Source organism: Embiotoca jacksoni, unplaced genomic scaffold (assembly GCF_022577435.1).
Source record: "Embiotoca jacksoni isolate LCO1_2020_lvr unplaced genomic scaffold, fEmbJac1.0.p SCAF_37, whole genome shotgun sequence".
Taxonomy (NCBI): Eukaryota; Metazoa; Chordata; class Actinopteri; family Embiotocidae; genus Embiotoca; species Embiotoca jacksoni.
The window spans coordinates 1546990-1572074 of NW_027185389.1; the positions used below are offsets into that span (position 1 = coordinate 1546990).

Here is a 25085-nt window from a genome sequence, read left to right on the forward strand (position 1 = left end):
AATATTTTGTAAAGGTCAAACTGAGCGGGCATGGAAAATGCAGATTAGCTCGTCAATAGCCGACACGCTCCCCCGTACACCCGCGTGCTGCCGGCTTGGTGATGAGGCCGTGTAAGTGGAACCGCTCAGGGTTTATTAAAAAATGTGGACTTGAAGGCCTTCTGAGGTCACCTTGGAATAAATAAATAAAAAGATGGACGTGTTTGGGGAAAAAAAAAAAAAAAAAACGGACCAAAGAGGCAGATAACCACTTGCTGGATGACCGTTTAAAACGTGAGGATATTTCTGTTCTGCCTTCATTAGCACATAAAACATTTGGTCCAGTTTAATTATTGGTTGGTTGTTGTCAAGACATCTAGATTCTCCACCAGGCTTTTTAGCGGTTTGTCGTTTCAATTGTTTTGTCTGTTGGTTGGTCTAACTATGGGATGGATTAACGTGAAATTTGGTGCAGCCATTCGTTGACACCTTTTGCGATGTTTGAAAATGCGTTTAAAGACCCGAGTTCTTTTTCGGCATCTGATGGTAGCTAAAATGTCGGGCATCCTTTTCTCAGCGTAAAGATCGATTTCATGAGATGAGTAGGAATATTACAAGAACTAAAAGTTCTGTACTTGCTGCCAAAATTCCCGAAAAAAAGGGCTTGTTTTCTGTAATACTGTCGCCAGTTTTGCGAAGAATAGTTTCGCAAAGTACCAAAATCCAGAATTAAAACGGTGTCCGACATTTCAAAGACCAAACAAATCAATGAATTGAGAAAAAAAACGAACAGCTCGTCAATAATGAAAATAGTCATTATTTGACATCTGTAGAAAAGCTCTACACACAACGTCCACAAAGGCTAACGTTGCTCAGGCTCATGAGCTGACTGATGCAACATTGGAAGGCCACCGCCCGTCGGTCCGTCAAAAACAAATGTCATCAGTATTATTTTTAAATATAAGAGTTATTTCATTTGAATAAATCATTTTGGTGAAGACAATGGTGGAAATCTGCATGTGAATATTCAGACACGTGCTTTTGGAAATCGACAACCGTGAGGCCTAAATGACACGCGGAGAGAATTTTGAAATACATAAAGTCTCTCTGACATCTGGAAAGAAAATTCAGCGAAATATTACACTTTTACTTCTGCCTGATCAAAACGGTAAATTACAAAATAAAACAACCCTATGACAACAAGTCAGCGACACCAATGTTACCGAACCTCTTTTAGAAAACGTCTCATCGACAACTCTTATCGAATTTCATCCGACAGAAATGAAGTACAACGAAGTTTGAAAACATAAGAATTAAAAAGTTCTGAAACAAAATAAGGAGAAATAAAGTTTCAGAGTCAGTCGTTCTTGCTAACAGCTACGCTGGAGTTACCCAAACGTCCCACGCCAGTTAAACACCCACTCTGACCTTCCAACATCACGAATGTCACGCTCATAATTTGAATATATGTTACAAATAAATCACCATCGCCATTTCTATTTTTACTTTTACCATAGCTCTTCTTTGCCATTTAAATTTGCCCTTTTAACCGCCTCACACTCCAACGAGCTGCATCCGTTGCGCCGCCCACCCGCGTTCAGCTCCACCAATGAGATTACGTCTTTCTTCAAAAGCTTCTGCGGCGCATTAAACTTCGCCGTGCGGCGCGCCGAAGGATCGAATGCGTGTCTGCCAGTCTCCAGGGTGGGTTCGCGACCCTCTCTTAAAAGATGAAAAGCGTGAAATGTGGCTCGCTCGACGTACAACGAGGGCACACGTTCGCCCCTTGGTCTCGTTTGTGTTTTATACGCTTCCTTTGCAATGACCATTTTTCTTTTAAACATGAGACACTTCGTGCCACCAGTGGGTCCACAACGCCGCCCCGCCCCGCTGGCACGCTTCACGCTACATTATGCATGACACCGCGTGACCTTTATAACGGATATTTAGCCAATCTCTGTATTTAAGTTCAAGCTTCTGAGGAGGATTCACATTTTCTTTTGGGGTGGTTCGGAACTTTCGGACCAATTGCAGGAAGTCGAGGCAGATTATCGTCGCCCATGTAACAATAGAAGAAGAAAACGAACCGCCAGGGGACAGTGCTAAAAAAGAGCCGAAGTGTTCATCAAAGTATTTCATTCTAATTTTGGTGCCAAGCACAAATCAACTTGGAAAACATTTAAAAAAAAAAAAAAAATGCATCAAATTTAGTTTGGTTAACAATTCAAAAATTTCACAATATTTCAATTTTTATCACGGAGCAATATTTAGCTCCAGTTAGCACACAAAGGCGCGAAGGCCGCAGCGAGAGTCATGACGTTAGACGTCCTCTGAGGTCACACGCCGTACGTATATATCCGCCGAACCCCGCCGGCCAGCCGAGACGAGCGCCGAACGGTCGGCGGCGCTAACGAAATAGAAAATAAAACATTGACGGGGCGAACGGAAAACCAATTAGTGGAGACGAGAAGTGAACAAAGAGCACGAGTCAGCAGCCGGACGCCGGACGCCGGACGCCGCCGTTATTGTCGAGTCCCCTCAGCGAAATGACGGCGCTCCGTTACTGCGAGGAAGAACCGCATTTCAGTGCACCGAAAATGTTGAAAGTGTGAGCTTGGTACAAAAAAATATTCAAACATGCTGCAGCTTTTGTATTAGTAGGAAGGAAGAAGAAAAAACAAAAAGACCCTCCAGTGCTGAGAAATACCAGCTGACAGATATTTGTTCTGATTCAGACTGAACCGGAGATGGATGACACCGTGCTGAAGGAGAGTCTTACAGTAAGGTGCACGCTGCTGAAAATGGATATTAATTGGGTTTAAATTGATTTTATTTTTAGAAATGACGTTTACTTAATCTTCAAGCAGATTTATCTTCATCTAGACAGTAAGACAGTTTTAAAAGCCGTCTTTAAATGCAAGTCTTTAAATGAGATTTTAAATTGTGATTTTGCCAGTTTTGCTTCAGTCACGCAAAAAAAAGTTAAAAAAAACCAAAAAAAATGAACAGCCGATTTGGCTACGATACACAGGATTCAAAAAAGATCCGACTCGATCCGATTGGAAACTCAAGACAACTACGTCCCGCCCAACGGTAGCCTGACTGCACCACAGGCCTGTCAATCAAACAGACACCCACCCCAAAAACACGGCTTTTTTTATAGCCCTATTTTCGAATTAATAACCGGATTATTTTAAGATGGACCGCCAAAAAAAACCAATAAGAAGGAGCGACTTCAGGTAACAAAAACGACTGACTTTGTATTTAATGAATGAACTTTGAATGGGAGTCTACGGAGCCCCGCGGCCTTCTGCGGTGCTGCAGTTTAAGGCGCTTCGACGTCGGACTCAAAACAAAAAGACAAATCTCAAATCAGAGGCGGCGTATTCATCGACACATTTAACGGAAGGAGACGGCTTTTGAATGCGGTGCATTTCAAGCCGCAGATGACAGCAAGAGAATAAAGAGAAACGTGCGTTTGCGCACTCAGCAAATCACGGGAACTGCGACGCATCCGTCTGAAAAACAGTTCCTGCATATTAGTATGCCGGCAGCGCAGCACGTACTACTCCCACACCTCGGTTAATGAGTACACGCGGGTCACTCCCCCAGTCTCGTTTTCTCCTGTGAAGTAACAGGCGGTAGTTTAAAAAGGAAAATCTCTCCTGCAAGCGCTCGCAGCAGCCCGTCGGGGAGAGAGAGCGAGCGAGCGAGCGAGGCTGCACCCGCATGCAAAGAGACAGATGCATAAATTAACAGGAGGCCACGCGGGCCTTTGAACTGAAAAAAGCAGCGGCCCGCTCTGATCCGCCGTGCGGAGAAGCTGCCGGCGTCTTCGATGCGTTTGAGAAGTAGGTTTAAAGATCAATTACGTTTCCAGTCTTTTAACTGTCACCCGAAAGACCGCTTCAACTCCGGGAGTTTAAAGCCCGATTCAAATCGGCGCGCCGAACACTCGGAGGGGACGCCGGCGAGATCAAACATCGGCACATTTAGTGGGAGGCCGGACGGCCGGGGCGTCAAAGTGCTTCACGGGAAGGGCGGTGAAAAACGATTCAATACCGTTTTTCAGCGCTTCGTTTTACCGTGTACAGCATTGGTGAACTCGTTCATGATAATATGGGTACAAGTCTAATGTCGTAAATAAAACTCACATGATTATAATGGCAAATTTCCTGACGTTAACATAATGTCGTCACGGTATGTCGTACGCTACAACAACGAGCAGCGACCAACGGTGACCTCACCCGTCCGTTTGTGAACGGGCCGTTACGAGATTTCGGATTTTGGTCGGCGCTGATCGGCCGATGCGCGTTTAGCTTTAGCAGTAATCCAGCTTTAATATTCATGGGAATAAAGCTTATTTTTTAACTTAGAATCGTTTGCGTGGGCCTTAAAACTCGACTTTATTTGCACGTACGTTTGTGTTGTGTGAAGTTTTCATTTCCGGTTTTGAGATCTCCTCTCTGTTGCATGTTTTTACCAAGCGGCAAACAGCAGCGACGTCACCGAATATGAAGCCTCGAGTTCGGTATTTGGCCGGCGGCATCTTGCTAGTTCGGAGCCGGAAGTGACCGTATTTGGACGAGCTGGGGGGGATCTGACTCGATTAATTGGAAATCTCAGGACACTTTACATCTGGCCCAACTATAGCGGAAACCTGCCTTCACCACAGGTCGGTCAAACAAACGGGACCCCCCCCCCCCCAAAAAAAAGGCCTTTTTGAGGCCTAATATCTAATCAATGGAAGGATTGTTTTCAGAAGGACCGCCAGGAAACTGTTAAGAAGGAGCGACTTTAGCTAAAGACACCATAAGAACTTGTGGAAAATATGTATTGGCTTTATATTTTATGAGAGAAGTTGAATGGGAGTCTATGGAGCCAGAGTTTTTTTGAAGCCCCCCCCCCCCCCCTAGTGTCCCTCGGTGGTATTGCAGTTTAAGGCATTTTCGCATTTGGCCTCATTTTTCAGACCCGGAAGCTACGTCCACTTTTATACAGAAGTTTATGGTCTGAAAGCAGAAAGACTTCAGTGGTGAGGATGTTGTTTGATTACAAACTGATCCCTCCCCCGAAAAAACATCGTAGCATGTTCGTTTTTACTGAACCTTTGGAAGGTAAACTGTTCATGCTAAAAGATATTTTGTTGGAAATCTACGTTCTTGAAATAAATTTAAAAAAAAAATAATGAACACTATTTTTGTATAGGAAATGTTGTTATATTATTTTCAGGGCCATATCGCCTGCCTCTAATATAAAACCTGTTTCCAAATGGGTATGGATGGGATGGAGTAGCTCTTGCCTGCAGCAGCTTCTCCTCTTTGATTCATTTTTGGAGACTGGAGCTGTACAAAAGCAGCACAGCCTTCAAGCTGGATCAGGCAGCCAACCCGCAGTCTGCACTCTCCTCCCACCGCAACCAATACACTTCTACTCGGAAGCTTTACAGACACACGCTGCTGTTGCTGCACGCAAGAAGCCGTGAACCCCGGCTTCCACTCCAGAATCCACCAGAGGGAGGAAAATATTATCTCCCCCAACCCCCCGGATCGAGACGGCGTATAACCTGGATGGCTGAAATCAGGATATACACCTCTGCACACGCTGGCTGAAAAAAAAGTTGTTGCATGCAGTTCCTTAAAAAAAAAAAAAAAAAAAAAAAAAGAGTTTTCAGACGAGGCAACAAAGCACAGACCAGTGTGCCCCCCCCTCCGAACCATCGTCTTGGGAGGAAAATACGGACCTCGCTCATGCGGTTTTTTTTTTTCTGTCACTGAAAGTCTCGCTAATTTAAAATGCAATAAAAGCCCAAAGTTAAGCTATTAACGGACGAGCGTGCAAGTCAGGAACAATCTCTTCTCTTTCCATTATGACTTTTCAGATTCGAACCAGGAATGGCTTTTCGCAAGTCACCGAAAAAAGAGAGAAAAAAAAAAAAGGTATTTTGTTCAAAGACTCAATTCATTTGAAAGCTTCAAAGCTCAACAAAGCAGGTTTGATTTTGTTATCACCACTTTAAAAGAGTAAATCTTCAAACACGGCACGACAGGAATAATTATGTATGAAAACAAAACAGAGGCGACTCATCTTCTGAAATGCAAAACCACCGTATCCATCTGCAAGTTAAATTTCCAGGTCCTTTATTCCCATATGTTTTTTTTTTTTCCTTTTTGTTCTTCCTGTCGTCGCCGTGCCCCAAACATGTCACCATGCATTAGACCCTGACCGTGCTAAAAAAGAGATTCCACAAATAAGCCCCCGTCTCCAAGCTGGCAAACGACAGGCCGAGTGCCGTGTTCAGCGCTCACCGCGCAATAACAAAATAAATATTTGATTCGGTTTGGTTGCATCTACTTCCTGTCTCCTGCGACGCCCCCGAACAACAAAGCAGTTCTCTCCCGTTACCCGCGGACAGTTAAAGTCTACTTTAAATAGCTCTCACGGCGCCCTGCAGGAAACAACGGTTTGACTCGTTAAAGAGTTTGCCGAAGAAAAAGTTGAGTCGAAAAGACAAAGCGAAGGAAAAAACGTAGGACAAAGTGACACTGTCAAAGCGAATGAATAAATATTTACTCCTCTTTGAGGAGATTTCACCTCGGCAGCCGCCCGAACAGAAAGAGAATTCTTTTTTCTTTTTTTAAGACGCGAAACCGAAGTCTCTCGGAGCGAGAAGCAGGCGACCTTTGCTTGCACCGAGCGGACCGTCGTGTTCGTACGAGGCCCTTCGCTTTCTGTCACCGCGGACGATCCAGCATCTGCAGAGACAGAGGGAGGGAAGGACGGGAGACACGAGGGAGGGAAGGACAGGAGACATGAGGGAGGGAAGGACAGGAGAGTCGAGGGAGGGAAGGACGGGAGAGACAGAGGGAGGGAAGGACGTCAGAGTCGAGGGAGGGAACGACGGGAGAGACAGAGGGAGGGAAGGACGGGAGAGTCGAGGGAGGGAAGGACGGGAGAGTCGAGGGAGGGAAGGACGGGAGAGTCGAGGGAGGGAAGGACGGGAGAGACAGAGGGAGGGAAGGACGGGAGAGTCGAGGGAGGGAAGGACGGGAGAGTCGAGGGAGGGAAGGACGTGAGAGTCGAGGGAGGGAAGGACGGGAGAGACAGAGGGAGGGAACGACAGGAGAGACAGAGGGAGGGAAGGACGGGAGAGTCGAGGGAGGGAAGGACGGGAGAGACAGAGGGAGGGAACGACGGGAGAGACAGAGGGAGGGAAGGACGGGAGAGTCGAGGGAGGGAAGGAGGGAAGGACGGGAGAGTCGAGGGAGGGAAGGACGGGAGAGTCGAGGGAGGGAAGGACGGGAGAGTCGAGGGAGGGAAGGACGGGAGAGTCGAGGGAGGGAAGGACGGGAGAGTCGAGGGAGGTCCACCACCTGACGAGGCTCAAGGCGCGACGAAAGGAAACCGACCGGCAGCTTCGCTCACGCCGTCCTTCAGCTGACGGCCGCTAGGGGTCGCTACGGTGAAATTTACCGTTGCATGTGGAAAAGGTGTCGGGTGGGCAGGTAGGCTGCCAAGAAGAAATGTCAATTTATATCAAATAATTACATAACTTGGATTTGTTCGGAAAAAGTGCTCCGCTTTTTTTTTGTTTTTTTTTTTAAGGAGCTTTCATATAATCCAGAATCCTGCTGAGAGAACTGATACCTCTTAACGTAATCACCTCGAAGACTTTCATTTGAATAAATGTTCAAGTCTATCTGTCACCGAAGGAGGAACCATCTGAGGCCCACTGATTAAAGTCCCTTGCGTTTGGCAGTTTTATGAAGATCCGTTTCTCCTGCAATTATTCTGTCATTTCCAGAGTTCCTCTGAGCCGAGGCTAAATGACAAAATATAAAACCCGGGTGTGTTGTGTGTTTATTGACTGTGTGTGTGTGTGTGTGTGTGTGTGTGTGTGTGTGTGTGTGTGTGTGAGCTGCAGGGCTCAGGTGTATAAATCAGCCGAGTGTCTCTGGAGGCCGAGCCAAAACGGCGTGACCCCTCCCCCCCCCCCACCCCACCCCGCCCCCCGAGCCTTCATTAGCTCCAACCAAACCAGAGTAGTGTATCGGGAGTCGTGTGAGGGTAACGTGCAGGGGAGGGAGGGTGGGGGTGGGGGACAGGGGGTGAGGGTGCGTGGGGCGTCTTCACCTCATAATGGGCGACCCTCTGGGACTCGGAGATGAGCTGAGCGCTGCACACTTTGCAGTAGCTGTCTGTGAAAAGCCCCTGGTCCACTTCTGTTGACTTCATCTGGAGGAAAGAGGGGGGGGGGGAAAAAATTTAAAAATTTTTTTTAAAAAGGAGACAAATGCAGACATGGTTACTAACCCGGACACGCAAACGCTTTGAGTTCAAAAAAGGAAAAAGGAAAAACAAAAAAGCCTAAAATCACAAGGAAACACCTTTTTAAGACACCCTGCTGTGTCCGGGAAGTCAAGACAAGGTCTGTTCTTTTATTTAAACTCCTGAGCCTGAACCACACCGGACCTCGTTTCACTGTGCTGAAAAAGATTCAGTCTTCACCGAGCGGCGACGTCAGCCGTTTGTTTACGAAGCCTCGAGTTTGGAATTTTGGATGACGCCGTCTTTGCCAGTTCGGAGCGGTTTGGAGCAGGAAGTGACCGTATTTGGACGACCTGGGGGAGGAGCGAGCGGGGGGGGGGGGGAGAGAGATTTGACTGATCTGATTGGAAACCCGACAATACTAGGTCCCGCCCACGGGCCCTGGTAATAAGAACGAGCGACTTTAACTTACAACACCGAGATAACCCGTGGAGAAAGTTTAGTGACTGAGAATTTCATGAGAGAAGTTAAATGTGGGTCTATGGAGCCGGAGGCTTTTTGGAGCCGACCTCTAGTGGCCCTCTGTGGTATCGCAGCTTAAGGCACTTCCGCATTGGCCTAATTTTTTTAGACCCCAGAAGCTACGTTCACCAACCAGTCAATGGTCTTTACACGTGATGAAGGCCATCTGATTTCTCTTGCCACTGTCACGCAGCCTCACTTTGTCGGTCTGTTGGGACCTCCGACAAACCGACCGCGGCGTAATAGAGCCAGTAAACAGCAATAATCTCATGTCATACTTGCGTCGCTGTTAATCAATATTTCATTAGCTCGAGCATTCGAGTTAGTGACAGGAGCTGAGCAGCTTTTGTAAGCAATGAGTCAGAAAAAAAACATTTAATTCACGGACATCCCGCTATAAAAACCCCAAGTAAATATCATATTTGTAAATGCATAACAGTGAGACAGATTACGCTGACGGAGTTTGTTGTTTTTTCCTAAAAATTCATTAAAATATGCATGTGAACTTGTGAGACCGTGTGTTTGGAGAGAAGGAAAAAAAAAAAAAAAAAAAAAAAGGCAGAGAGAGAAGTGGCTGCAAAAAGCTTTTTTTTTTTTTTCCATTTCATTTCCACCGCTAAGCCATCTCTGCTTTCTATTACTAATTCAGCCCGGCTTCCATTAGGGGCTCACATTTCATATTTAGAAGCAGCGGAGGCTTAACTCATCCTCATTTACTCAGGCACCTCTTCATTATGACAGCGGGAACAGATGAGCACCGAGGTTGCGAACGTAAAAAGCAAATTCTTTTAAGCTTTTAAAGCTTAAATTTCTAATATTTTTGTTGTTCGCGTAGCTGTCAGGAAAAAAAATAAAAAATAAAAAACACTGACCGCTCCGCAAGAACATGTCGGAGGGATTTTCGGATCCCTGCGGATCTAAATTCTTAAGGCGACTTCGTGGAAACACCAACAGGTTTTGTACGTTTAAGTACATAAGTAAAATCTTGTGTTGTCGCTCGGTGCCGTTTAAATATGTTAAATGTTATAAGCTCCTGTACGTTTCCCCCACGAGTGAATAAATGATGATGCAAGTCGGCGCCACTTCCGACACGTTGTTTTGGCCCGGAGCTACAGGTACGGTAAATAATAAATATGAAAAGTATGAACGGCCTTCAAGTCGGGAGGAGAAAGAGTGAAACGGAAGCATTTTAACTCCCTTTCTGCTGTGAATGCTACTGCTTCGTTTTACAGTCGCATATATATATATTTCTCTTTTGATTTGATTTGACATTTTACTGAGTATTCTAGCGGAAATATGATACGAAAGGATTATTTATTTATTTTTTGGTCGTGAAAGGAAATATTCAATTGGTTTTGAATTGCTTTTAAATGACATTTCATGCACTTATGATGCACTCAGTTGTTGTTGTTGTTGTTGTTGTGGGGTTTGGGAGATACTTTTATTAATTACAAAACATTTTATTTCCTTGTAAGTAGCCGGTGATTTTGAGACGTGCATTTATATGATTCAGACCTTACTTTTAGTTGGTAAGCAAAACAAATTTTTGTTTCTAGTTATCTCGGTGTTGTTGGCTAAAGTGGCTCCTTCCTATTAGTTTTCTGGAGGTCCGTCTGAAAATAATCCCTCATTCATTACAAAAATAAGCCTAAAGAAAAAGATGTGTTTTTTTTTGTGAGGGGGGGCATGTCTGTTTGATTGACAGGCCTCATCAGATCGAGTCAAATCCACCGCTCGCTCCCCCCCCCCAGCTCTTCCAAATATGGTCACTTCCTGCTCCAAACCGCTCCGAACTAGCAAGATGGCGCCGGCTAAAATCTGAACTCGAGGCTTCCTGACGGCCGTTTACAAACCGACGTATGGCGTCGCTCTCAGTTGCCATTTGATACTGTTGCTTACAGTTGGGACATACTAATTTTGTCATAAAAACGGAGCCAGCCCCTAGTGGCCCTCAGTGGTATTGCACTTTAAGGCTTTTTTTTTTTTTTTTTTTTTTTATTCCCACAATAGCTCCACTTTTCATAAACGGAGACTTTCTCCATTTTTATATACAGTCTACGGCAGACAGACGTAACATTATTGCCAACTCAGCGTCTTCCCTCTGCAGGTTTTTTTTTTTAGCCAAAACACAAAATCCCAAACACCGAATGGAAATCGGAAAAAGTTAGCGGTTAGCTTTATATCTCATATGGTAAAAAAAAATTTCAATAACGTTTACTGCAGCATGTCATTACCCCTCCGGTACTGCTATTTTGTCATTTGCCAATACTCAAGTACGATATGCCGTGTGATAAGCTCAAATTTGCTCAGCCTTGTCTGTGGTTCAGGCTTTAATATTTAAGATAATTTGTGCATACTTTTATTCTGTCGTGTGTCGGTTTTGTGCGATTCGCTGTCTATTTATTATCCATCACGGCAGGATGACCTCCAAGTTGCAGATTTGTTTTCATCCTCAGCATTAGAGCGTCACCTTTCCACAACTCGACACGACCTTGACTTATATCGGGGAAAGCTGCTGCCCCTTCTGCTCTCTGGGTATCCCGCGGTCCAGAGGCCGCCGCCGCCGGTTCTACGCTGACGGGTCAAGGGTGCAAAACACGTCAGGGGCTGAAGTGTCCGCAGACAAACGGCGAGGTAGAGAAGTATAAATAAATCAGCGACACCACTCTGCTTCCTCTGGTCTCGTAATCAGTCAAGAGCAGCCTTGTTTCCCGTTTCAGATTCTACAGGACAAAACAACAAAAATCAAGCGCCTCCGAGAGAGCTCTATCTGCTTGTGCCAAGCGTTGGACCCGCTGCCTGTTTTAGCGATGGGGCGCACAGATGCTGGAAATGAATGATTAATCACCCTAAATTCTGTTATGAAGCAGCAGCATCAGCAGCATCAGCAGCCCGGGAACAAAAACAACTCTTATCTTACAGACAACATTTTTTTTTTTCCCCCCGCAGCTCGAGGGAAGAGTTCAACGCTACTTCTTTCATTGTTAAGTTTTTTGCGTTCTCCTCTCAGTCGGAGATGCGAGTTGTCGTGACCCTACAATGTGGAATAAACAGATAATGAAAACGAACGAAGGGTTTGTTTATTTCCCCTCGAATGTCTCAATAATGAGTCATCACGCTGCAGACCGAAGGGGATTTTGGTTTTATCCGTCAGTGCGCATTGTTTATACTGCCCGGTGGGCATGTCAGCGTTTTTAAAGTAGTTGTGTATTTATTTCATTCTGAATACGTTCCCGAGTAGCGGGCATCTACACAAATTTATTTGTAAGGTCCGACGAGTTTTGGCAAGCGGGTAACCTGAAACAGTTTTTTAATGGGCCGCTTGAGGTTGGACTTCTGCTTTCATTGGTAGCACTTCGGTTTCGTTTTCCTGTCACTGTTCGGCAGCTTGTTAGTCGCTGCAGGAGAGTTTCAGGTTGGAAAAGAAGAGGAAGTTCAGTTTTATACATGGACTGGTACAGAAAAATAGACGTAGTTCCTCCGGCTCTGAAAAGTGAAGCCAATACCACTTAGGGCCACTCGGGGCTGGCACCAAGAAAACCTCTGGCTGTAATAGGAAGAAATGCGTCCACTTCTCTGATGAAAAATAACAAAATTACAAGTCATTACGGTCTCTTTAGCTGAATTAACTCCTTCTGATCAGTGTTGTGGTGGTTTTTCAGAAGATCATTGCATCATTAATTAGATATTAGGCCTGAAAGAGAGGCATGTTTGAGGTATGTCAACCCTGCGTTCCACATCGCGTAATATTTCTTTTTACTTTTAGTAAAAAAAAAAAAGTAAAAAGGTCACATCCGTCGCGATCCGCAAAGAAAGAAAAAGGACGCGATTTGGATCGAGAATGCTTCCTTTTAATGCCTCTTCTTCGTATCGTCCGCTGTGCAAATGATTGTGGGTCAGACCGGCTCTTTTAGCATGCTGGCCAGGATGTAGCCTGACGTCCTGGTACTTTGGTCATACTATGTTTAACATGGTACGTATTGGGACGTACTAAATCTTTTTCTGGCATACTAAATAGTATGGTGAGCGGGGCGTAGTGTCCTCAGGTTTTCAGTAAGATCCACCCCTCGCTCCGCCCCCAGCTCGTCCAAATATGGTCACGTCTGGCTCCAAAAAAACAAGACGGCGAAGGCCAAAATGCCAGACTGGAGGTGACATCACAGTGGGTGATGGGTGGGTGATTATATCTTCACTATTATTGATAATAAACCAACATCAACCGAAACTGCTGATTGGTGCTACCTTATTCCTTTAGTGCTGAGAAGCGGCGCAATGGCAGCTCACCCTGCTGGTGAAACACGGTCATATCAACAGTCAAGTTTTATAATTAGTCAAGTCATTTGTTCCTGCGTTGACAGTGCAATTTCACACAAAAAAAAAAAAAGGTCTTTGAACTCATTATTTGACACCAGCACTTGTCCCCGAGTGCGTCTATCACTCAGCAGCACTCGAAAGAAAGCAGAAAAACGTCCTGCTGAGTGTGAAGTACAGCTCTCCAAAGAGCAACCTCCGCTCACTAAATTAACATGTGCTTCTCCTCGGTGATCAATTCATTAAGCTAATGGATTTTAATGTCAAATGCATTGGCTGTAATTGCGAGAAGTTCACTCTCTTTTAAAAGAGCAGCTGAGAAAAATATTAATTTCCACCCGGTGTAATTGGATAAAGGGAGGCTCTGCGATCGTAAAACCAACAGGAGGGTGTGGGGGGGGGTTCTCTACACAATTTAATCATCAATAACTGATCAGGGCAGCTGTTGTCGACATCGTTACAGCCAAGAGTTTCTCAGCACTGCACCGTGAGCTCATTACAGAAGTCATATTGGCACTTCGTTGAAGGAGAAACGCGGGACGGAGAAGTCATAGAGGAACCGACGCATTGTGCCTCGCATCGTCAATCAAATTAGCGGGGAAGCCGGCTCGTCTGTCCCACCTAGTCGACACTGTTTACCATCTGTCCTTTGACTGCGACGAGCCGCCAGGCAAATCAGCGGAGGCGAGCTGCACGGTTGCTGGAAGCCCCGAGGCCGAGGGAAGGAAACAGGAAAAAAAAAAAAAGGCTGATGAAACAGTGGGAAGAGAAGAGAAGAGAAGGGAAGGGAGCGCAGGGATGAAAGGGAGGTCACAGCGGCGGGCGGCCCAGCAGATGTTGCAGCGATAAAAGGTCAGTTGTAATTCGTTAGGGAGAGCGTTAAGCTGGGAGGGCTGGACGAATGCCCGAGCAGAAGAGACCTCCCTACTGGCCGGTCCGGTAGGTGGCTGAGGACAGCCCAGATAATGAATTCTGATCACCAGCTCTACACTGCTGTAGCGACACAAGAATTCTGAGAGTCTGACACCAATACTTGATTCTATTTGCCAATCGATTATGAAGTAAAGATTATGACTCAAATTTAACGTCAAGAAGGTGTCGCGTACAAACTGACACTCCGCTGATGACCGATGGTGCGCGGTGAGCCTTTGTGCAGGACATACGGGACATGTCACTGGACATTTGGACTGTGCCCGGACGAAAAGAAAGGGGTCGTTCCGAATCGAACGGCAGCGCTACAGATCACTGGATTCTGTGCAAACCAAGATCAAGTCCAAAACCAAAATCTCAGTTGTGTTCTTTACAGATTTAGAGTAACCAGACTGTGTGAAGGGTTCACAGATCTCCAATTGACACAATGCACAATGTGTTTGGAATTATATGCTAGCGTCAGCACATGAGCGAGGCCAACGGGAATGCCATTACTTTCGCATGTAGTTGGTCGTGCATGTTTGACAAAGGTAGATTTTGACCAGATGCTGCTGTGAGACGAGAAGTCGGGGAAAGTTAAACATTTCTGTGCTAAATTTCGTAGCTAGTAGTTGTTGAGTATTTGTCCCTCTTAATCAAACATGTCAACATGTCATGGGATCACAAAAATCCTTAGAATGTAACATAAGGGAACCGTGAATATCTGTACCAAATTTTGCGCCAATCTATTGAGCAGATTTTGAGGTACTTGGAAAAGTGAAAAATTTGAACCATTTGTGGCAACAGATGAAAAGTCTGAAGATCGCAAACATCATACGGGTACTACAAATATCTGCACCAAATTTTATGACGGCCTCTTCCGTAGATCTCGATTTGTTCCACAGAAATCTAACAATGTAAACCTGCCGGTGGTGCTAGAAAGTCTATAAAATTACCAAAGTCTTTGGGATTCCTCCGCTGGGGAGCAAATTTTCTTTAATGGAATACATCCATAAGAGCTTGAGTTACACCGACATGCTCGTAGCACTAGTTTAAAAAGTCAAAGGATTAAACTACTCATGAGCCAAGTTTCCATTCAAATGCACAGCACATTTTAGCCTAATTTTAAAGAGACCAAAAATGAATGCACGTTTCTATCCGCTATTCATTGAGATAAGCAACGGATGGCACATTTTTGATCATTACATTTGTACACAAATTGAAAATCGAAATAAAACAAAGTAGAAACAAATTTGACTCAATATTGAGTTGATTCTTGAGATGGTTTGTTGAGATTTCGATACTTAACGGTGGTATTTCTATTTACCAAAATGAAAAGGCACAAAAAAATTGGTGGATGAAAATGCGCCCGTAACAGGCATGAATGTATATAAAATGGCAATCAATCTTAATATTTGTTGAGCTGTTTCAGTCCCAAAGTAAGATCCGATCTGTTAACGACACCGCCCCTTCCGTCGGGCCTCGTTCTGCCGGAAAAAAAACCCACCGAACCCTCATCCCAGATGTCGCAATCATCTCCTATAACCGGAGCGACGCGATTACCCAACGTGTTGTCTCATCCTCGGCTAATTCAATTTAGGATGCTCCTCTTATTCACTCGGGGTGATTCGGCACTTCCCACACACAGACCTCAGACTCCTCCTGCGAGAGGGCTGTCGCGGCAGACTGTTCCCCTCCATCCTTAAACTGTTGAGAGAGCTGCAGAGTGCTTCAAACAAAAGAGAGAAGAGGCATTTTAAAAAATAAAAAAAAAGCTACAACTGAAACTGGGCTCCGACACTTTTATCAACAGCGTGTTTCCAATTGTTCTGTAGTTGCACTCAAGTGCAAGATTGGCCCACATTGGTACCAAAACAAGGACACCAGGTGAGTCACAAAAAAAAAACCAACAACACAGAGCTCCAAGTTTCTCGAGTGCACATTTCATTCGCATCATTATCACGTTATTTTACATCGGGGTAGGAAGCACCGACTGACCGCTGACTGAAGACGTGCTTTGGGTGCTTATAGGCCGCTTGTCCACCGGTGGTTCCAGCTCCACTGTGCTCCGCATCGGGCACTTTTCTGGATTTCGTTTTGAAACCGCCGTGACATCATTTTAAAAATCACTCCGGGAGAACGTTCCACGGACAAAAATCGCTAACAAACTCGAGTGCGAGCTCCGTGTCTTGCCTCAGCACGACACCTCGGGGGGGGGGGGGGGGGGGGGGGGGGGGGTCGAGCTTTGCTCCCACGTCCTCGTTTTCACACGAAATCAGAGGGGGAACCGAGTTCGACACGAAGACCGACTTCGTCAAACACTCGCTGGGTGCAAAAACTCCAGAGTGGCGGGACAGGACACCAACTTCTGCCGCATTTTCGCGTCGCTTTTTAATATCGGCCGTTACCGTCAGTGGAGGTCTCGTACCGTTGGATACGACAAATTAAAAGAGAGATGCGTTCCAAACAGCTTCACAATGAGGATCCTGTATTTTGAGTGTCCTACATTACGCTCTGTAGTGTTTTGTGATACCCCTTTGGCCATTTGTGTAGGAAATCTAAAATTTCAACATTTCTAACAGCTCGTACTGGCATCAGTTTTACATCACACCCAAATGCCAGTCCCTGTAACACTGCAAAGACCAAAATAAAAATCTAAATGGGCCATTTCACAGTGTGAGTGATTTTAATGCGGCCCCCGAGCACATATGGGGGATGATGTTTCACTCCCAACTACAGTAACGATTACAGTCGCAATAACCTTACGGTTTTTCGGCAAAATCCCAGAGAGACGTACTTGTATTTATACACAGATTGAAAATGTAAATAAAAACAGGTGATTGGAAACAAATCTATTGGAAATTAGGGAACGTCAGTAGCAAGTCTTCATAGGAAATCCATCGACAACCTCTGGACAAACCATCAAGCTGCTATGAGCTCGAATGAAAAGTCGGATCAAAACAAATCATTAGCTAGATTTGCCTTCAAATATTCCACACATGGACTGAATTTTGAGTTCCATTAACTGCTGATATGCAAATATTCAAAGATGGTTTGTTGAGATTTAGACACTCAATGGTGGTATTTTTTTTAACAAAACGAAAAGGCGCATAGAGACGTGCTTTTATTTGGGAGAGGATTTTTTTTTTTAAGAGCTGCTTCTCTTTACTTTTTGTTCCGATCAAATTTCACTTCTGCATGAAATTACAAGTTAAAAGAAGGTTTTTGCTCAGAGGGAAACATGTTGACACCAACATTTAGCCAATTTAGGAACCAATATTACAACAGAAAAATAATACAGCAAAGACTTACAGGAGATTTAGTGCCATAAAAGGTTTGGCAAATTAGCTGTTAGCCGTTTCCATTTGCAATTTCCCCAAATAAAAATACAGACAACTATCACTGGATAACATTTATACTGAAGATGATGATTCTTTCTCTGTGATTTCTAAGTGGACTAATGGACGTTTATTTCTGACGTTCATGTCACACTGAAGGATGTTAATGTGTTTCATGGCTGTCTGGTTTGAGACAGGGTAAAATTTTTAGCTCAAATATGTCACAGTATCTCAGCCAAAAGCAATTTCAGCCACTGTCCTGCTGAATATCGACATCTACGACCACATCATTTAATTACTTGATGGTCGCGCAGAACCGTGATTTTTAATTACAGAGAGAGACAGTGAATATTTGTTCCCCGCTCTCCGCCTGCAATGTTAATCCCATCCGAATGGGTTCTCTCCACAGTAAACAGCCCGATAGGACAGCACACATTCAAAATCCAGGTAGTACTCCACTGATCCCAGTCATCCTAAAGCACTCCTTGCAGCCAGCTTTGGTCATTACTGAATTTCGGAGATAGAGGATGTTGTATTATTTATGATAAAGAGGCTTTAATTTAAGCAGTATTAAAACAAGTTTATAAATTATACAGCAGCTTAGATAGAGTCTTTGCTTTGGACTTGCAAGTCCTGAGAGCCAATGACTGTCTGCTGGGTATTTAAAAAAAAAAAAAAGCGACCAGATTCACGTGCTGTTAAAAAATGTTATGTTAATTCAATAATTGTTATAAGCAAGCTCGCGAAGATAAAATGCTCAAATGTTCCATTGTTTAAATCTCTAAAAAATAAAGAGACATTATAATGAAACATCAATAATTTGCTTTGCGGAATAGAAAATCATTTGGGGGAAAATGTTTCTCGTCTACACTTTTCTTACAGGCTAGGTGGATGAATTAGTGTTCACTAGACAGTCTTTTAACGGCAGGAAACCACGTGACAGAGAGCCTTAACCTTAAAAATGAATAAATAAATAATCGAGATCAGCAACTTTGTTGGGATTTAAAATAAACTGTCGTGAGCAATTTCAACCGTCCGGCCAAAAAAAACATTGAGTGATGCGGTTTGAAAAAAAAAATTCAAAATACGGCAACAACAATTTTACGCTTGGCTGCCGTAGAAAAGTTAGCGTCTCAATAAAAACCATTTAGCGTGCGACGGGCGCGCCCTTCTTCTTCTGCAATAACTTCATGGGATCCTACGGGAGAGTTAGCGCCACCTGCTGTTTGTCTCAATGCGACAACTGCAGATATTAATGGGAAGTGGATGGAAACAGACATTCATTTGCATTTTCGTTTTCAGATTTGCCCAAAGTTCAATTGAAATTTGTACTAGATTTGGATGTAAAGGTAGATGTTGATCAAATATTTACCTTTAAGAAAATGTACTTTTGTTGTTGTCAACTCTGGTTGATTTACAGTCGTGTTTCTAGCAACCAAGAATGATCCTTCCAAGGCCGCGTCTGACTGCTGTGATTCAATCAACAACACAGAAATGTTATTCCTGATCTAAAACACACAGCAGCCGGCAAAAACATCTAAACTGTCCACTGAAATGTGATATTTTTGCTCCTTAAGACATTTGAATTCGAGATCAAAACATGACAAAGAGACGCACGTAGAGGCTGCCTTGATCTATTTATATTCACATGCGTTTTGTCATTTTACACCAAAGCCATTTGAATGTTGAGTCCCCTATTTTCAGATGTAAAAGTAAGTTAACGGAAGATTGTCAAAGGAAATAAAAGTGACAGTCAAAGATTTGGTCGTCCGGCCCTTTGATGCGACGACGGCATCGAGTCTTCTATCCACTGACGGGACTAAATGTTTTGCCTTCGTGTTTTCTTAACAGGGCTTTCCGTCTTTAGTCGGCTTTTCAGGAGCCAAAACAATCCGCGTGGTTTAAATCTGGTGACGGACACGACCGGTCCGAGACCTTCGAGTCACCGATAAAAGCTTCGGTAGAGCGTTTGGGCTCATTTTCTCGTTGCAGAGTGACGATCCAACAACCGGTACCGAACTCTACTGCCGGGGATCCAGCGTGAAATAACAGTAAACTTAAAAACAAAACAACAAAAAGGAAAGAAAAAAACAAAAACGGGACTGCTGAGCTTGAAAAATCTCCGACAGATGTTATCAGAAGCGACTCCCAGCGTGGTTTACTGGAACAACTTCCAGTTTTTCTTTAAATACCGATCGTTTATATTTCAACGATTTGGAATCTTCAAAGTTATTTTTTCGGGAAAAAGAGAATATTTTGATGATAAAATCCAAAAATGACGAAAAATAAGAAAAAAAACTTTGTACCATTGTTTGTTTTTTTCAACCATCACTATTATACTAGTATTTCTTATCTGTTGGTGTAGGTTGTTGTTTTTTTTACAGTGTAATATGACTGTAAACCAGCAGTAAAAAACATCCTGGTGAATTCTAGCACTCAAAATATCAACAAACACACACATGGATCAAATGTGGAGCTTCATTTATGAAGCAAATTTTAAGTCAATATTAACTGCTCTGACATTTAGTACTCAATCTGGCAATTCAGATTGGATTTACTCAGACAGACCAGTGCTAATTAAAATGATTCTTAAAATTTTAAAAAAAAATGCCTTTAGAGAAAAATAATAACCCGTTTGAAAAATATTGAACCAAATTACTGCAGTTGATGGTCCCTCGAAGAAAGTAACCTTCGCACCGCAAAGTGCAGAACCTTGTTTAATGGAGAATGATGACTATACACGGATGACGGCGGTAACTCATAAATTAGAAGTTGGTCATTTACTCCATATGCGGTATTACGAGCAGTAAAAAAGCAATTAATCACGGCCGCTCGGCACATTAAGAGTATCAGCTTGAGAGAGGAGCCGCGGCTTTGAGCTGCTGTCACTAAGAACTGCTGAAGCGCTCGACGGCAGTTAAAAGTCATAATGAGGTCCTCCGTCTGCACATTTCTATTTAGTTTTAGGATTTTAAATAAAACATGGCCAGTAGTACACACGGTACGTACCGTACTCCTGCCTCGGGACCACGAACCCACTCTACAGACAAGACTGACTCGCGGCTAACATCCAACCTCAACCTGGAACAATTATTAAACAGTCGACCGAAATGATCCGATTGGAAACCCCACGGTACTACGTCCCGCCCACGGATAGCCGCGGGCCTGTCAATCAAAGAGACACGCCCACCGAAAAAAAACCCAGCTTTTTGAAGCTTATTTTTTTAATTAATGACGGGATAATTTTAAGATGAACAGCCAGAAAACTAATAAGAAGGAGAGACTTTAGCTAACGGCACCGTAATAACCTGTGGAGACATTTTATTGACTTTGAATTTTATGAGGGAAGTTGAATGGGAGTCTATGGAGACGGAGGCATTTTTGGAGCCGACCTCCAGTGGCACTCGGTGGTATCGCAGCTTAGGACACTTCCGCGTGGGCCTCATTATTTCAGATCCGGGAGCGGCGTCCACTTTTATACAGTCTGTGGTAGCAACAAGCGGTAAGCACTTGATCACGTGTGGGAAAGACGTGGCTTTTTTTTTTTTCCCCCGTGAGGGAATGAACATTTCTTTTTCCTCAACTGCCCTTTGGCTACTACTATGATAACATTTTTTTTTTTTAAAAAACACAATTAAATTGTTAATCGGAATTATTTGTACGACTGATAATCGTCAACTTAAATTTGATCTCGACGTGGCGTCCTAAATCCAACCTCCGCCCGTCTCCGCTCCAGTAAACTAAAAACCTCCACAGACATTGCCTTCGGAAGACGATCCGGGCGGCGGCGCTTAAATCGCAGCGAGCGAAGAGCAGTCCTCTCCCCAACACATCGGGGGTCATCAGCTCAGCTTTCTAGCCGAGGACGATCACGCAGCAGAGCGGAAAAGACCAAATCAATAGGACACTCTCTTACAGATGTTCCCCCAATCAGGCCAGACGTGATTACAGCCTTTGGTCACATTTAGACAAATCGCATATTGCAGTAACACAGCCCTTTGACAATCTGGCCTTATTACCACATACCCAGTGCGAGCCGTTGTTGTCCTACAGTATCTGCTGGCTCACTCCGTTGAAGTAAATCCCCCTGAAGAGACGCTGATAAAGTTGTCAAAGGAAGTATTTATTCTGGGTTTCACCGCAGAGCTTTTTACAGTTGTTGTAAGATGATCTACTTCGCTTTGCAAACCCCCCCCTCCCCCCCCCTCCCGAAAACCTGTTGCCGAAAGAAGCTTCTTATTTTTCGTTTTTTGACTCGGATGCATATTTTTTTTAAAAATTTAAAAAGTCATCACCTTCTTTTTTTTCCAGACTGCTGATGCATAATTAAAAAGCATCCAAACACAATTTGAAATCTGTGCACCCGGTGATGATTAAGTCATCCACTACTTATTAAGTCCCCCCCCCCCCCCCACCACCACCACCTAGATTTTTTTTTCTCATTTTTGCCTTCCTCTTCACGAGCGAGACGGACGAGTTTTAAACGCCTCGCTCTGCAGAAAGACTCCATCGCTGATAGAGCACAACGGCCCGAATTGTACTTTAAAAATCGTATAAAAATAAAAAAGCGAACGGTGCTGCGGTTATCTCTGCCGACCTGTTGCTGACAGTGAATGATGATAAGGAATCAAGTGAGCTTGTCGGTCACCGGTTTCCCTTTCCGGGCGGGGGGGGGGGCAGATTTCTTTTTTCTTTTTCTTTTTTACAGTAAAAACTCACATCGTAGACAAGAATCCTTCATCTGAAAAAAAAGATGTCATCTAAAAGTCACAAAGCTGTAGCGCTCGAGAGATAAACACTCTCCCGTGCCGAGCGGAGAGGCTGAGATTGTGCGGAGAGCTCCTGGACCGTTGCCACAACATTATGCAGAGAACTGGCAGTAATTCTCCTTAATTATCAATCCACAGCGAATTTTCATCCCTCGCACAGCCAATGGCGCGCAGACGGAAGCGGTATCGCTCCAACAACAGAAGGACTTCTCGTAGTAAGGGTCCCTATCACCTGTGTGCACATTTAGACACGACATTTTATCTTAATCGCACAAGTGTTGAGTGGGCTCACTGCTGTTTTTACACTAAAGCAGCTGGTGGAACATCTTTAATTATTCCACAATACAAAATTTAAAAAAAAACAAAAAAAAAAAAAAAACTCTAAATGTAAGAGGTTGTTTTTTGTTTTGTTTTTTGGTTGTCAAGGAAGACAAATTTTTCCACTGCGACTAAATCACTTTTCATAACATTTATCAGTATTCGGTCGGCGATTGGTTATCGTTGAACAGGAGGGAAGACAAAACTCTACGTGACTGAAATTACGATATATTAGCTCGACATCCAAACGGAAAATTGACCGTTTGTAAACTGTGAACTCGAAGGCTTACAGAAAGCTTGGAGTGCCGACGTCGTGAATACCACCAGAGGGCGCCGTTCGTACGGCGTCCTCTCCTGCCGGGACGCGGCAGCAGCCGTCGACAGAAGCCTCGTTAAGCGTATAAGCGACACCTGAGCTGTGAATAATATTAATAACAGCGTCAGCGGCCTTCCGGGTGAACTCCCTTCAGTTTTACCTCCAAAAGAAAAGCAGTAGCTAAAACCCGGTAACCCGTCCGATCATCTGGCTGCTGCCGTTTCTCGTCCCGCTGCACCAATTATCAGCAAATGTCGCCGCTTTCTCAGCAATTATTTTTGCAACTGTTATCAGAACTGAAAGCCACAATAACAAAACCAGATGCATTTTCCCTTAAGAAACCATCGGGATACTTGAGCGGCGCGACCACACGCGCTGCAGGGCATCTCATTAATCCTAAACCCAAATACGGTATTTACCTTTTTTTTTTTCTTTTTTTTTTAATAAATAATAAAATGTAATCCATTCGAGCGAGCGTCATCATCCTCTTAATCAACATCGGTGTCATCACCGTCTAATCTTCCCCGGCGGGGCGTCGGCGGTAATCACCGCTCCAGCCACTCCCCGGATGCTGATTAGCCGCCGCTTGATTGCAACAGACCTCATTTCTCAGCGTCAACGGGGGTCGCCGCGTTCAGCCTCGACCCAAAGTGCCGTCGGCGGTCGGCCCGCTCGGCGAGACGCCAGCAAATCTCGTAAAAGCTCCTAAAATCTCCACAACAGTCGACGGCGAGGCTGGTTCACGCATCCGGCGAAACGCGAGCGTCACTCAAGTCGGTAACGACGAAAAGGAAAACGCGCAAACGTGCGACCATAACGTGGTGTTGGAAGAAAATGTCAGGAAAATCTGTGAAAAAAAAAAATGTCATTGACATCCATTGAATTGTTGTGTAGCTTCAGTCCGGACCAAACCGACTGTCAGACCAATATTATATCACCCTAAAATACCGAACCCCGACCCTCGAGTTCATTTAGGGATCTATCGTCTCTGTCGTTTTCTGCCGCTTTGGCTTCGGGGATGACGGCGAGCCGAGCGCGTAATGCCGACGCCTCGGGGTCAAAACAATGAGCGAGTTACTTTTGTGTTTGCTTTGCTAAGTGGCCGATTCCCCGCGCAAGCGTTGACCCGAGCGCCGGCCGCCGGCCGCCGGCCTGCCGAGTGAAAAACATTAGCGTCCGCGCGCCGGGCGGGCCGCCCTGTCGCTTCAGTAACATAATCAGCTTTGGTGTTCGGCCAGAGAGGACATTCAGGGCAAATGTTTGGCGACGCTGGGCCGGCCTAACGAGATTAAATCTTTCCAGTGTGGGCAAAACATCAAAACTTCAAAACTTTAAAAAAACAAAAAAAACAAAGCGGCCCAAAAATAATATTACAGCACAAAAAAAAAAAAAAAAAAGCTGTTGCACGACGCTGTAGATTTCACAGCTTACTATCTGCGGGGGTCGAAGTGTGCCGATCCATATATTGACCCGACGTTTAAAAAGGGCTCTTCCGGCGCCAAATCGGCCAATCAGGGGAGAGACGATGTCATGAATTCAGCCGGGGTTATCGTAAACTTTCGAACGTCCCCGCGTTGGGAAAACGCACTTTTTTTTTGTCAGCTGGCGGCAGGTCGGGACGTCGCTCCGCTAAAAAGGGCCTTAAAACGGCAAAACTACACATCGTTGGGTCGGATGCGATTATCTCAAACACGAGGCTTCACTTTCCATAAAGCCCTCGACAAGACGCATTTTTGTCAGAGCGGGGGATGATGTTGGGGTTTTTTTTGGACTCCTTGCGTCTCATTTAGAAACCACGGTGAGATCTGAGGACAGTTTGGACCCTTTTAAGTTTATTTGCCTTCCTGCAGCTTTAAAGATCTAAAGAGAAGAGATTCGTCACCTTCGATAAAGCACACATTTCCTTCGTCAGCCGTTTGCTTCGAAACAACTTCTGTGGGGGGAAAAAAAAATAATAAAATGTGCTCGGCTCAGATTATCGGAGCGGCGTGTTTCTTTGGGTGCTATTTATATATATGTGTATATATATATATATATATATATATATAAAAATTTAAAAAAACCTGAGACCCAATTCGGTTGACCTTCTATGAGAAAGATAAATAACGCCGACAGAAGCGGAAACGACCGCGACGAGAATAAAGAAGCATCAAAAGGAAAAAGCGGAGCAATTCTAACTTTACAAACGCAAAACAATTATTGATGACAGGAAGCACGGAGAGCTTCAAAGTCTCTTATTTATAGGCATCGGAAATCACAGACAGCAGACGGGGGGGAACGGGAGTTGTTGTTGTTGTTGTTTTATTTCAACCGAATTGAAGGTTTTCAGAAATAGAAATAGAGAAAAGGGCGACC

At 44.4% G+C, this 25085-nt stretch overlaps 1 protein-coding gene across 1 annotated transcript in view; it reads right to left on the reverse strand.

The window, feature by feature from the left end:
- Positions 1-25085, reverse strand: part of zmat4a (zinc finger, matrin-type 4a) — a 103532-nt gene that overhangs the window by 75234 nt on the left and 3213 nt on the right. The window contains exon 2 of the mRNA XM_069166152.1: positions 8113-8214. Coding sequence (XP_069022253.1) covers positions 8113-8214 — 102 coding nt within the window. The remainder of the gene's footprint in view (positions 1-8112; positions 8215-25085) is intronic.